Genomic DNA, 14,141 nt, shown 5'->3' with positions numbered 1-14,141 from the left:
ATATGAGGTAATAAGGTTATGTAAATATGGTCCCTCTCTGTCAAAATATCTAATTGTACAAATTTAATGCCTTTTCCATCTTCACTAAGCACTTAACACACTGTGGCCATAACTTTTGCAGTTTGAGGTGTGACAGCAAAATTAGCACAAATTTCTTTTTCTTTCTTCACAATTACATGAGTAGAAGATTGGTTTTTACCATAGATCTTAGCAACCTCAGCATTCGATTTTTTTTTCTTTCCTTATTAAGTCAAGAGCTTACACCTTTTCACTTAAAGAAAGCACTTTAAGTGAAGCTAGAGCTTCCTTTTGGCATATCCAAATTGCCAGCATCACTACTTTTACACTTTGGGGCCATTTTCTAAGTAAAGTGAGGGTTACTTGAGCAGAGCACTGTGGTACCATCTATGACCGTCGATCCTGATAACCGAGAGGGCTCTACTGAATGACTAAGGGCAGCATACACTGAAGGGATGATTCATGTTCTGGGTGGGACAAAGCAGGATAGCGTGGGTCAGCACGAGATTTCATCGCACTACTCAGAATGTCATGCAATTTAAAACTTAGGATTGTTTATTTCTGGAATTTTCCATTTAATATTTTCAGACTGCAGTTGACTGCAGGTAACTGAAACCTCGGAAAGTGAAACCGGGGATAAGGGGGCACTCCTATACCCGTTATGTTTGGCCAGAGATCAGGGTCTAAATTTAAAAGTTGTACAGTGCCTTTCTGTTACAAGTAATTAAAAATTTCTTAAGCATTAAATTAAATTTGGAATTCTAAGTTTGAGTTATGTGTAAGCTGTAAGCTAACTGCAATTCATGTATCTAGTTTTCATTTGAATCCAGTCACTCCCCCTTAGTTGGCTTTTGCTGTTTTATGGTAGAAGCATCACTTTTCACCTGTATTCTTAAAATTCCACCAATATTCAAACCATTGAGGACAATTACAATATAATAGAATGTTTTCAGTCAGAATTTTGCACTCCTTTTTGACATATGCTCTAGAACCATATTATCAGTTGGGGGTCTGCTGGCTTTTGGCAGGGAGGGCAGGAATATTGGCTTTTGAATGAAAATCTATTCTTCTCCCTTTCATATTTCAGAAAATAGCCAAGCCCGTATAGTCCTCACTGTGATAAGAAAACATTTATTTGAAATTCACTAGGAAATTTGGTAATCTAAAGACTGCTCAACTTCTTACATCATATATGCTTGTGTGTGGGGGGGGTCGGTTTAGTAAAAAGTAAATCAGCATTATTTTTGCCAGTAATTTTGGAAGTAATGGATTCTATTAAAAGTACATATTGGGTTTCCCTGGTGGCACAGTGGTTGAGAATCCGCCTGCGAATGCAGGGGACACGGGTTCGAGCCCTGGTCCAGGAAGATCCCACATGCCGCGGAGCAGTTAAGCCCGTGCACCACAACTACTGAGCGTGTGCGCCACAACTACTGAAGCCCGCGCGCCTAGAGGCCGTGCTCCACTAAAAGAGAGGCCACCGCAATAAGAAGCCCGCGCACCGCAACGAAGACCCAACGCAGCCAAAAATTAATTAATTAATTAATTATTTTTAAAAAGTGCATATCAATATAAAGTGCATTCACTTGAGGAAAAATTTCTGTAGTTTGGATTATGGAGCTTGTTTCCTTTTATAGAATACTGTAAGGTAAAATTCAGCTTAGCTCAGGGCAAAATGGTTACAGATACCTAATTAGTAAACTTTCTAAGCTGTGTAAAAGAGTACTAAGTATTGCATTAATAGCTGTGACAGTTTTTACTGTAAATCATGGCAATAGATAAAATCTTATGGTATACAAATATTCATTTAACCTTTAACCCTAGGGTCGAAGCACATGTTATTGTGCATTGCATCTTCCATTTCCAGAATTTAAGTTTTTAAGAATATCAGAACTTAGCATACTGTTATCAGTTCTGCAGTCATCGTTTTAGTACCTGTGAACATCTAATTCATATTAGTGAATATTCACTGTGTATGCAACTCCTGGTTGATCCCAGCTGAATATTTGTTCCCACTGTATCTTTTCTTTTAATATATAAATTTATTTTATTTATTTACTTTTGGCTGCACTGGGTCTTCGTTGCTGCACGTGGGCTTTCTCTAGTTGCGGCGAGTGGGGGCTACTCTGCGTTGCGGTGCGTGGGCTTCTCGTTGGCGGTGGCTTCTTTTGTTGCGGAGCACGGGCTCTAGGCACGCGGGCTTCAGTAGTTGTGGCTCGCAGGCTCTAGAGTGCAGGCTCAGTACTTGTGGCGCACGGGCTTAGTTGCTCTGCGGCACGTGGGATCTTCCCGGACCACGGCTCGAACCCGTGTCCCCTGCATTGGCAGGCAGATTCTCAACCACTGTGCCACCAGGGAAGCCCCCCCATTAAATCTTTTTGCTTCTGTTAAATAGGAAGGGAGGTGAGGGGCAGTGACAGTAGTAATATAAGGAAAAGTTATCTTTTTGACTGCTTTCTGGGTGCTAAAAAGAAACTTAAACTGATATTTTGTTTTAAATTACTTTGTATTTCAATAGCCATCAACTGTTTATATATGATGTAGTCATAATTTTGCAACCTAATTTTACGGAGGACCTCCAGATTCTGAGGAGGCTGATAAGTATATTATAAGGGGGTTAGTTTAGGGGGCAAGTCCTGGCTGCATTTTATTAAGCACCATACCTGTTAACTACCTGGACTCCTTATCCAAATGCTCAGAACACATTGGAACTTTCCATGTTCCTGGCAGTTTTTTTGTGCCCCTCGGTTAGCTGTCTCTCCCAGTCGCCAAGGAGTTATTTCAAACCCCACTCTCCTCAAGCCTCCTTAACCCTTTCTGTTCCAGTTATCTATTGCTGTGTAATAAACCACTCATAGACTTAGTGGTGTAACTCAGTGATCATTTTATCATGCTCACAGAGTCTCTGTGTGTCAGGAGTTCAGGTGAGGCATGTTGCTGCTCCACAGTGTCTAGAGCCTCATCTGGGAGGACTCAAAATGACCGGGGTGGCGGGGGGGATGTGAATGGCTGGGAACTGGAATCCTCTGGAGTCTTCTTCACTCACATGTTTGGCGCCTGGACTGTGATGACTTGAAACTGGGCTCAGCTGGTGGTGTCGCCTGAACCACTTACATGTGGCCTCCATGTGGCTTGGGCTTCTCACATCAGGACCTTTGGGTTCAAAGAGTGGGTGTCTGGAGACCCAGCATTCCAAGAGAATCAGGCAGGGGCTGCTTGGCCTTTTCTGACCTAATCTTGGTGTTGTTCACTGTCACTTCCACTGTATTCTATTGGTTATGAATGAATCTCTAAGGCCAGTCCGTATTCAAGAGGAGGGGAATTAGACTTTCTCTCTTGCGGGGGGGTGTGCACGGTCACTTTGCAGAAGGGCATGTGGGGTGGGAGATAACGTAGTGACCATTTTGGAAAATACAGTCTGCCATGCTGTCTCCTGAGCTTCAAATTTATATGCCTTAGTGCCTGCTGAATACTGCCACTTGAACATCCCGGTCACTTAAAACAAAACGTGGCCAAAACTTGCCTCTTCTTCACCCCTGCACCTTCACCCCTACTTTTGCACAGTGAGAGAACTGCGTTTTGTGTCTAAATTAATGGTACCTTTATTATCCAGTTAGGCAAGCCGTGTCTCCTCTCCTTGCTCCTCTTCCTCCTCCTAGATAAATGAGATGGTTTCATTGTTTTTCCTCCCAAGATGTCCATGGAATTCACAGTTACTCATCCCTACTGTCACAGCTTTTGTTCAAGCCATTATCTCTTCCTTAGATTACTGTAACATTCTATTTAACTCCTGTATTTTTATTTAATCCTTAACTGTTTGAAATGTGATGCTAAAGTCACGTTTGGCTTTGAAAAAGTATATCTAGCAGAATATATACATCCAAAGGAATGTTATTTTTCAAAGTGATCCCTTACATTTATGCAATGTTTTATAAATATTTTGTTTAAAATTGCTTTCATGTATAGTCATCATTGATCCAGATTACTGCTTTTAATTGATCCTGTATCATCTATATAGTTTGGGTTACAGGCTTCTTTCAGAATCTGATGAGAGTTATGTACTTTTTCTAAAACACTGCTCACACACACACAATTTGACATTGGTTCACAGAAGCACTGAAGTTGAGAACTTCTGTTTTGTAGTCACATACCATTACTCATGCTTGGCTCCAAGCCACTTGGGGTTAATTGGTGGCTAGAATCTGATTCCCTTTCTAGAAATTTTTCCTTCTGTGAGGTTATTCATTTAAAAGAAGGAAGCAGGCAGGAGAGAACTGCAAACAGTGAATTTCCCGAATATTTTTGAATACTGGCAGTATTATGATAATTGATGCATACCCTCCGACCGTTACGGCTTTGAAGGAGACAACACATTGGATGTGTAAGTTCTAATGTATTTATTAAAAACTCTTCATTTGAAGGCTTCCCTGGTGGCACAGTGGTTAAGAATCCGCCTGCCAATTCAGGGGACACGGGTTCGAGCCCTGGTCCGGGAAGATCCCACATGCCGCGGGGCAACTAAGCCCGTGCGCCACAACTACTGAGCCTGCGCTCTAAGAGCCCGCAAGCCACAACTACTAAAGCCTGCGCACCAGAACTACTGAAGCCCACGCGCCTAGAGCCTGTGCTCCGCAATAAGAGAAGCCACCGCAGTGAGAAGCCCGTGCACTGCAACAAAGAGTAGCCCCTGCTCGCCGCAACTAGAGAAAGCCCGTGCGCAGCAACGAAGTCCCAACTCAGCCAAAAATAAATTAATTAAAAAGCAAAAACTGATTAACAAAAAAAAACAACTCTTCATTTGACCTTGTGTTTCCTTAGATTACCAGTCTAGTTTGCATTGAGTAAGTTCTGTTGCTGTGCAAGCTATGCTGTAAGACCAAAGGTGTCATGAGAGGTAATATCAATCATGCATAGTGTAGAGATGATAGAATTTGTTGGCTCTGTATAAATATAATTTTGAAGTGTATATTTGTACTGTCAGTGCAGGAAAGAAAGCTGCTAAGCAAGTTGATAGTAAAAATATTATGAGAGGAAATATTGAATATACTTAGGAAGTCATGTACATAACTTGTATGTGATCAGTTATTTTTTTTAATAAATCATTCTTTCCTGTTCCTTAAGTCCTGTGCCTTATCAACTGTTCCAGTAATTTAATGTACTTGGTTTCAGTAATTTAATGTACCTGAAGGGAATGAAATTTGTGTTTCTTTCAAAATACTTTAAAATCTATACTTTTATGCTAATTTACAATGACCCATTTCCTCCAATTTTAATCTTTCCTTCTATATATAATGCAGTGGTTGTGTTTATAAGGTTTTAAGAAGATTGTATAAAAATAGTTCTGAAAGGATAGAGGGGGAGTTAGTGGCTAGAGAGAAAAGAATTCCTGAAAGAATTTCAATAATAAAGTTTGTTTTAAGTGTTATGACTGCATAGTTTAAAAACCTAAATATCACTAAACAAACAAATCCAGTGTCTGGTTTTTATCTTGTATCAGCTCAAGAGTGATGACTTTTCTTATCACATCCAGTATTGTGTGTTTGTATTGTCCAGTGTTTCCAGAGCAATGTCAAAACTGTTTTGCTGTTTGTGGTCATCCTTGTCATGATTCTGACTTTAATAGGAAAATATTTCACAATTAAGCACCAAGTGGTTTTTAGTTTGAGTATGCTACTTCTTAATTTGATACTTCAATATTTTTTTTCTTCTGGGTGTTTTTTCTTTAATAATTGAGAATTAGTTAGTTTACAGTTGACCCTTGAACAAAGCAGGTTTGAACTGCGTGGGTCCACGTATACGTGGATATTTTTCAGTAGTAAATACTACAGTACTACACAGTCCGTGGTTGGTTGAATTATGGATGCAGAGGAACAGCAGAAATGGAGGGCTGATTATAATTTAACCCTCACCTTGTTCAAAGGTCAACTGTACTTCTTGATTCTACTGTTGAAGGCCAACCTGAAGCAAACTGTTTTCAAGCCCTAATTCATTAAACTGGAGAGGCAGTTTCCTCAAAGGCTGTGTTACTGGACATTTATTATAAGTTAAGAAAACTGAAAAGAAATTCCTTTTTAGCATAGGCTCAAACACTAGTCCAAGAAGTCTTAAAGGTAAAATAAATGGATGTGGACACAGTGGATGAAAGCCAAGTGTCTTGCACTCATTTCTTTTAACCACTTTCTAGCAATGGATCTTAAACTTGTTTGTCTGTTAGAATCGCCTTGAAGCCTTGTTAAAACAGACTGTAGAGCTCTACACTCGTAGTTTCTGATGCAGCAAGTTTGGTGTAGTGTCTGGTGATGCTGATGCTGATGCTGCTGGTCCTGGGGCCACACTTGGAGAACCACTGCTCTACACTATGTTTACCCTGAATTTTTCAGTTCACCTGCATCAGCTAATAAAAGGTTGCTTAAATATAGCACACTGTGTAGTGTGTAATACACTACTTTAAGACTAGAGAAACTAGTTTCTGGATCACTACTTACCAGCTGGCTGACTTTTAAGCCATTATTGAACTAATCTGATCTATGGTTTCCTTATCCATAAAGTGAGGAATTGAGGATAAAATTAGGTAATGTATAGAACAGTGTTTTAAACTCTATTGCTGCACAAATATAAAGTAGTATTACATACTTAAAATTTTTTCAGTTTGTTTTAAAATACCGTGGTTTGTAATATTGTTACTTTCAGTATTTTGATAAATACTTACTCTACCGCTCCTCTATTGCCACTTGTTCTTTTAATCTTTTTAGTGATAGTGTCTTTCAGTTTAAGTGGCCTTGAATGGCTTTGAAAGGAAGTATATTAAGATGAATACAAGTCTTCAGAAGACTGTAAAAATACAAGCATTTTGCAGGACCGTGCAGATAACCCTGCAAGCTGAAAACATGCAAGCTATGTTAATAATCAGTGGGAAAAATTGTGATAGTTCTGTGACCTTTAAAGATTTTGTCAAAACATTAAAAACTCTTTGACTGTGGGTTAAAAATGTTACAGGAAAATGAAAAAAATAGGAAAACTCATGTTTAGTGCAAAGTAATTTAAAACATTAGAAACATTGAGAAAGTGTTTTTTGTTTCTTTGTAAAAAAAAAAAGATTAGTTTGAACAGTTTTTGCCTTGTATAATTTACAATAAGATAGATAGATAAATAGAAAGATATAAATAAATGTTATAGTATGATCTGAATTACTGGAGAAAAATTACATTCAATTTAACTTGTGTTAGGTATGTTTTATTAGACTATTTAAATGTGGACATTTAAAATATAATGGAATCATAGAATGAAATAGTTCGTAGAGTCTATAGGATCCTTTGAACCATAGTGTTTTAGAGCAAAGGTCAGCAGACTTTTTATGTGAAGAGCTTTGTGGGCCAAGAGGAAAAGTCAAGGATATTGTAGTACTTAACATAACAAGAGAAAACAGATTTACACACATTTTTTCTTAATGAAGTTCAAAATAATAACAATTGAGTATAAATTTTGTAACCCTGGTCTACTAATGAGAAGAGTGGAATTCTTTTAGGGGGGTAACATTATTCTTCATTGGGCTTCAAAGTTAGTGTTCCCTATCATCAAATTGATCACAAATATTCAGCTGTAAAAACTATTCTTAAACTCATGTGCTGTATGAAAAGAAGTGATGGGCTGGCTTTGGCATGTGAGACATACTTGTTGATCCCTGTTTTAGAATATATTGTAAGTACCTTTGCAGTCACCTAAGTAGTGAAGTGAGGGTTGTTTCCTAAGGTCACACAGTTATTTAGTGACAGGTTATCTCATTGACAGGTGTTATCCAAACACAGTGCTCTTTAAAATGTTATACTACCTCTGATATTCTTAACTAATGTATTATTTACTGAACCAGAATACTCTGTTTCCTAACTGTTGTATAAATGGAAATTCACTTTATGCAAAAACTGTCACTCATCTCCCTGCTTCTCGTACCTCACATCTTTTTTCTACCTTACCTGGTTTTTAGCAATATCTCAGCTTCTTAAATAATAATAATAATGTTTTTAAATAAAAAAATACTTTAAAAAATTTTATGAAGATTTGGGGCAGTTAATATATCATCTCCCCCTCATCTGTACTGTATTTTTAAAAGTGATTTAAATTATTTTTATTACATTTTTCGGTGAACTGTACAATTTTAGTAGCCATAAGCAGATCTTAAATATCAGACACTGTGAACTTTTATTTAGTAGTATTTTAAATATCCCCAGATAATATTTTCACATTGTCTCCCTTCTACTCCTACCACTGGTAAAATGGAAGGAGTGTTGGTCCACAGAGTACTAGACTGAAATACCAAACATCAGTGCTTAGCACAGAGTAGGTAATGAATAAATTGCGCAATGACAGAGTAATTTGGCAGGGTCACTTTATAAAGGGCTTACTATAATTTCTGGTACGTGGGAGGTGCTTCATACAAGACAGTTTTTTTTTTTAAATAAATTTATTTTATTTATTTATTTTTGGCTGCATTGGGTCTTCGTTGCTGCGCGCGGGCTTTCTCTAGTTGCGGCGAGCGGGGGCTACTCTTCATCGCGGTGCGCGGGTTTCTCATTGCGGTGGCTTCTCTTGTTGTGGAGCACGGGCTCTAAGCGCATGGGCTTCAGTAGTTGTGGCTCGCGGGCTCTAGAGCGCAGGCTCAGTAGTTGTGGTGCACGGGCTTAGCCGCTCCGCGGCATGCGGGATCTTCCCGGACCAGAGCTCGAATCCATGTCCCCTGCATTGGCAGGTGGATTCTTAACCACTGCACCACCAGGGAACCCCGAAGATAGCTTTTAATAATTATTAATTTATGGGCTAAAAGTTGTTTATAATACCAAATTTAACTCATTTTGCTCAATATTCATAGATACACCTATGTAATAGAGTTGTTTAAAAAACCAGGATCTGGGAGTTAGATTACCTAGTTTTGACACCTAGTGAAACCAGATTAGTCACACACCCAAGCCATGCAGCCCTTGAGCAAGTCTGTGCCTCAATTTCCTAATCTTTAAAATGGAAATATGATAGTACAAACCTCATAGGGTTGTTATAAGGTTTAAACATGTTAGTACACGTAAAACGTTAATAGTGCTTGGCACATAGTAAGTTCCCAACAACTGTTGGCTGCAGTGGTAGTAATTATTAACGTTATATTTGAATGCTTTTCTTAGAAATTTCGAACAGGTTTAATCAATTAACCAGATTCCCCAGTTTATCATTAAATTTAAGGTTCTTCTATTACAGGTAGAATTTATCTAATTTACCTCATCTCTCATGGATATAAACAGCAAAAGGGAAAATTTCCTATTAAGTTGAGCGTGTATATTTTGCAGTGCCTTGTATGGTCCTAAGTAGAAAAATTGGTTAAATATCAACACATATATACATGATCAAGAAATTATAGTCCTGGCCTGATAATCTCCTTGAGATAATCCCAAAGGGGGTACATTGAGTTTTTCTGCTAACCCACCATGTGCCTTGTACGTTGTCACTTGAACGCAGCATACGCATTATTCCGTTCTTAATCCTAGTGCTTCTGGTTAATGTAAAAAGCTACTTGACCCCCCACCCCCAGAAAACTACTTGGAGAAAAGGAAATGCTTTGGGAATTAGTCATCTGTAATTCTACCCTATCCTTGTGGTTGTTAATGTATATTCTTCATATAGTTTTATAGAATTATTTGTGTAAATTAATACATTTGGCTGCAACAGAATTCTAGTACCTAATTTTCTTTTGAAAGTGCATTCTTCCCAACTTCTTATAGAATTTATAAAATAATTTATAAAACCTATAATCAAATCGAATTAGTTAATGATCTTTCCCTTGTCAAGTTTTCTAATGTATGCTTCTTTTTTCCCTCCCCAGAGGAAATAAAAGCGGAAACTGAAAAGCAGAGGTTTGTGGGGTTTCTTTCCTTAATTTGCAAACTTGTCAGTCTTGGCCAAAATAATAATACCATCATGTGTATTTTCGTGTGGCAAATTTTCTGCATGTGATCTTCATAAAATCAATTTTTTAAAAAATGATTTTTGAGAAATATTGAATATAATGGTAAGCATACTTATAAATATAAAAAGGTCTCATAAATAAGCAAATTACGGGTATTTCTGAAATACCGTAAGATATGCTTTTAAAGTCTTTGCTTAAAGACTTAGATTCATATTTAGAAAGATTACTAAAAATTTAATAACCTAAATACTTTATTTAAATTAATTAATTAGTTAAAAATTTTTTTCTTGCATTTAATTATAGCTCTGGCCACTAGCTTATGACCTATAGCAAATCACTTAACTTCTCTGGGCTTTGGTTTCCTCATGAAATATGGGAAAATAAAAATTGGTTTAGCAAAGTGCTTTGGTTTTTAGAACTGAAATTAAAGTGAGTGTATCATCAATATGATGAATGTGATATTTTAATCAGACTCTTCTTTTTTCACTTAGTCCTCCGCATGGAGAAGCAAAAGCTGGATCAAGCACCCTTCCACCAGTGAAATCAAAGACAAATTTTATCGAAGCAGACAGGTACTTCCTGCCCTTTGAATTGGCATGCCAGTCCAAGTGTCCCCGCATAGTGAGTACATCTCTAGATTGTTTACAGGTATGTATGAAATGGCACTATCCAAAAACCGTCTAATTTGAATGTGTTTATACGTAGTACTCACAACTGATGATTCATACATTTTCCATGAAAGCCTTGATTATTCTTTTTTGTGGTGAGAAACCAAATGGTTGCTTATATTCAAGAGGAACAATAGTTGCAAAAAGATGTTTCCAGTTTAAGGATAGCAGAAATCATTAGTTAGCTCAGTGAGACACAAAATCTTTACTAAGGTTATCAATAATGGAAGTGTTGTAACCTGCTGCTGATTTTACATACTTCATTATTTGCAGTGATTTTACTGGATGCTTGCTGTTTTGTGTAAAGCAGTAGGTTAATATTAACAGTTTAGTATTTATATTTTCTGTGAAACTTTAGCTCTGACCTCCATTTATGTCAGAAAAATTCCTTTCTGTCTTCCTGTTTTACTTCCACACACAGACACACACACACATAAGGATAAGTTCATTTGATTTGTGACCTTGTTTTCTCTGAAAAATTAATATCTAAGGCCTTCCTTCCAGGGTTATAATGGTAATGATGAATGACCAAATCTGTGATTTATTGTAGCCAGTGTCTGGAAATGGTTTTCTGCATATTCACAGATGTAATTTGGAAAAAGATTTTGGGTCATTTGAACGTGTTAAGATAGCTTTCACAAAAGCAGTATCAGTAATGTTTGGACAGAAAGACGTAAGCTGTTAGAACTCACTAGAGACAAGTTCTAAGGCCTGCCTTTCTCAAAGTATTGCCTGGTGGTTTTGCTATGGTTATTTTTCTGTTTTTGTGATTATTACAAGTGTAAATAATTTCACATGTTTATAGCTAATAAAGCTTTCTTTAGGAAAAGTTGGTATAGCCTTGGCTTTGATTATACCTTAATATTTTTGTGTAAAAAGTTTAACATATGTTCAGTTGTATATCGTAATTTTAATGTATATTTAATTAGTATATATATATATATTTGTTAGCTTAATTAGGATCTTTATTTTCTTTCTCTATTTCAGAAACTTATTGCTTATGGGCATTTGACTGGCAATGCTCCAGATAGTACAACACCAGGCAAAAAATTAATTGATAGAATTATTGAAACAATTTGTGGCTGTTTCCAGGGTCCTCAAACAGATGAAGGAGTTCAATTACAAATAATAAAGGTAATTAATTATAAAAATGAACTTGTTATTCATAATCTACATTTTTTTAAATCAGAAGCCTTTTACCTTGAAAATATTTGGAAAAGTCATTTTATGTGCTTTCCAGCTATAATAGAGGTCATTTGGGTGCTTTTTAGACTCCATATCAGGGGATTTTATTGTTGAATGCCAGGAGTTCACTAGGAGAAGATTCATTACCAAATCTCTTATTTTGAAGGCCCCAGTTTAGGCCCCCAGAGTCTTCCAGAGCTTTCCAGTTTCTAACATGGTTCTATCTTTTGAGCTTTAGGGTCCCATGTCAAGGTCCTGTGACCCTTCTACTTTCTTCTACTACTGTCAGACCACTTGTAGTCTAGTCCCACGTGCACCAGCTTTCCTGCTTGAGCACCAGCTTTCCTGCTTCCCTTGCACCTGTCAATCTGCTGAGCCTGCTCAGCTAAATCCTGTCCTGGGTTTGTGCTATGATACACCTGGATCATTAAATTCCTTTAAAGAAAAATCACTCACTTGTGTTTTCAGTCTACTATACGTATTGAATTTTTAATGTTACTGCTAATAGTAGTGGTGGTATGTTTATTTGTTAGTAAAAATTTTCTTGTACTATTAGTACTTTTGAAATTGTTTACATGTATGAAGTGTCCTTTATGTGTGTCTGTCACTCCTTCTGAGCCTTTCAGTCTCATAGCTGCATTTACTTCATAAGTCATAAAATGTCTTTATTCTAATAAAGCCTGTTTGGCCTGTTGTTTGCAGTTTCATGTCAGTTGTGGTTTGTTTAGTATGTGCTCAATGCTGACCCTGCATGGCATTGTGCAACATAGAAAGACAAAAGATACGAGTCCTTGCTTTTGAGAAATTGAGTAACCTAATGTGTAACAGTTCACATAAATTATAGCTGTTCACTTTATTGGAGGATTCACCTTAGGATTATTTTAAATGCTTTATTTTAAAACATTTGTAAGCATCTTCAACAATAATAACAACAGCACATTGAGTTCAGTCTATAAGTTAGATCTCAGAAAAATTTGAAAGTGAATAGGACACAATATGTATCCTTCCCAAGTTGACATCTAGTTCAACAGATATATCATATGAAGCATATCTGTGCTACACTATGACAGAGTATTAATGCTGTGCATTTTAGTAGACCAAAATAATATTCTATTAAAATGAAACTCGGATTGAAATAAATCAGTTGAATGGTTTTTTAGCGTTTTGGGTTTGGGAGGATTATGTGGAAACTACAACCAGGATGGGGAAAACATAAAATATTTTAGCAATTGATGATATATTTAAGGCAGGTAGAAAATCTGTATACATTACCTTAAAGTGGTAATGGTGTCTGCAATTTTTAATTCTAATACAAAAATACCAATGTATTTTTGTGCTGAAACTCTGGATGCAAAAAAAATTGCTTTAACTGTATTTTTTTTTAAAGGCTTTACTTACTGCAGTAACATCTCAACACATAGAAATTCACGAAGGAACTGTACTGCAAGCTGTGAGAACATGTTACAATATCTATCTAGCAAGCAAAAATCTCATCAATCAGACAACAGCCAAAGCTACTCTTACTCAGATGCTAAATGTTATCTTTGCACGCATGGAAAACCAAGCAGTAAGTATTAAAAAATGAGAGAGATTGTGTAGAACACCACAGGCATCAACTATAGAAAAGATTTTACAGAAAATATAGTGAAATCTTTTGTGCCTGTGAGGAAAATGTCTTTCATTTACAGTTTTACGTACTGGAGATCTGTGGTATTGTTTTTGTTTTGAGGCTTACTGACTTACTTGACTTTGGATAAAATACATTTTTAATTGTTCACAAATAGAATTTGAAAGATATCGATTGCTATCATCCTCATGAAAGTGTTTATGAATTGATATTTTTATTGCTCTCAAGCTTAGTAGATGAGTGTAATGTAGATATCAAGTTACCTAATTTGATCTATTCTGGTATAAAATTATTTATTCATTGAGCCTTTAAAAAATAAAATAAATTTCTATAGTGATGAAATATATTTGGGGAGGAGGGTAAGAGACCAGCAGCTAGAGAATCATTTTTTTTTTTAATTATCTAGGTCTTCATAATTAAAAACCAACTTCTAACTTTTTATCTGGAACTGATTTTAAACTTACAGAAAAGTTGCAAAAATATTTACAGAGAGATCCTCTTTACTCTGCTTTCCTAATGCAACATCTTACATAACCATGTTACAATGTTCAGAAGCAGAAATTAACACTGGTATAGTACTATTAAGTAAAGTAACCCTGATTATTTAGTTAAGGTGGTATCTTCCAGGTTCCTCCACTGAAAAGTTATTCTTTTACATTTAATAAATATCTCAGGAGAGATACTTTCAGACTATGCA

The 14,141-nt window shown here is 36.6% G+C and overlaps 1 protein-coding gene across 2 annotated transcripts in view; it reads left to right on the top strand.

The window, feature by feature from the left end:
• The window catches only part of ARFGEF1 (ADP ribosylation factor guanine nucleotide exchange factor 1), a 138,755-nt gene that overhangs the window by 43,429 nt on the left and 81,185 nt on the right, over positions 1-14,141 (top strand). For both annotated transcript variants that reach the window (XM_061172124.1, XM_061172125.1), the window contains exons 2-5: positions 9,881-9,911; positions 10,456-10,612; positions 11,620-11,766; positions 13,205-13,384. In XM_061172124.1, the coding sequence (XP_061028107.1) occupies positions 9,881-9,911; positions 10,456-10,612; positions 11,620-11,766; positions 13,205-13,384 (515 nt within the window). The remainder of the gene's footprint in view (positions 1-9,880; positions 9,912-10,455; positions 10,613-11,619; positions 11,767-13,204; positions 13,385-14,141) is intronic.

The sequence above is a fragment of the Eubalaena glacialis genome, chromosome 17, assembly GCF_028564815.1.
Source record: "Eubalaena glacialis isolate mEubGla1 chromosome 17, mEubGla1.1.hap2.+ XY, whole genome shotgun sequence".
NCBI lineage: Eukaryota > Metazoa > Chordata > Mammalia > Artiodactyla > Balaenidae > Eubalaena > Eubalaena glacialis.
Note: the sequence above shows the minus strand (reverse complement) of the source record. Positions and strands in the feature narration are given on the sequence as shown.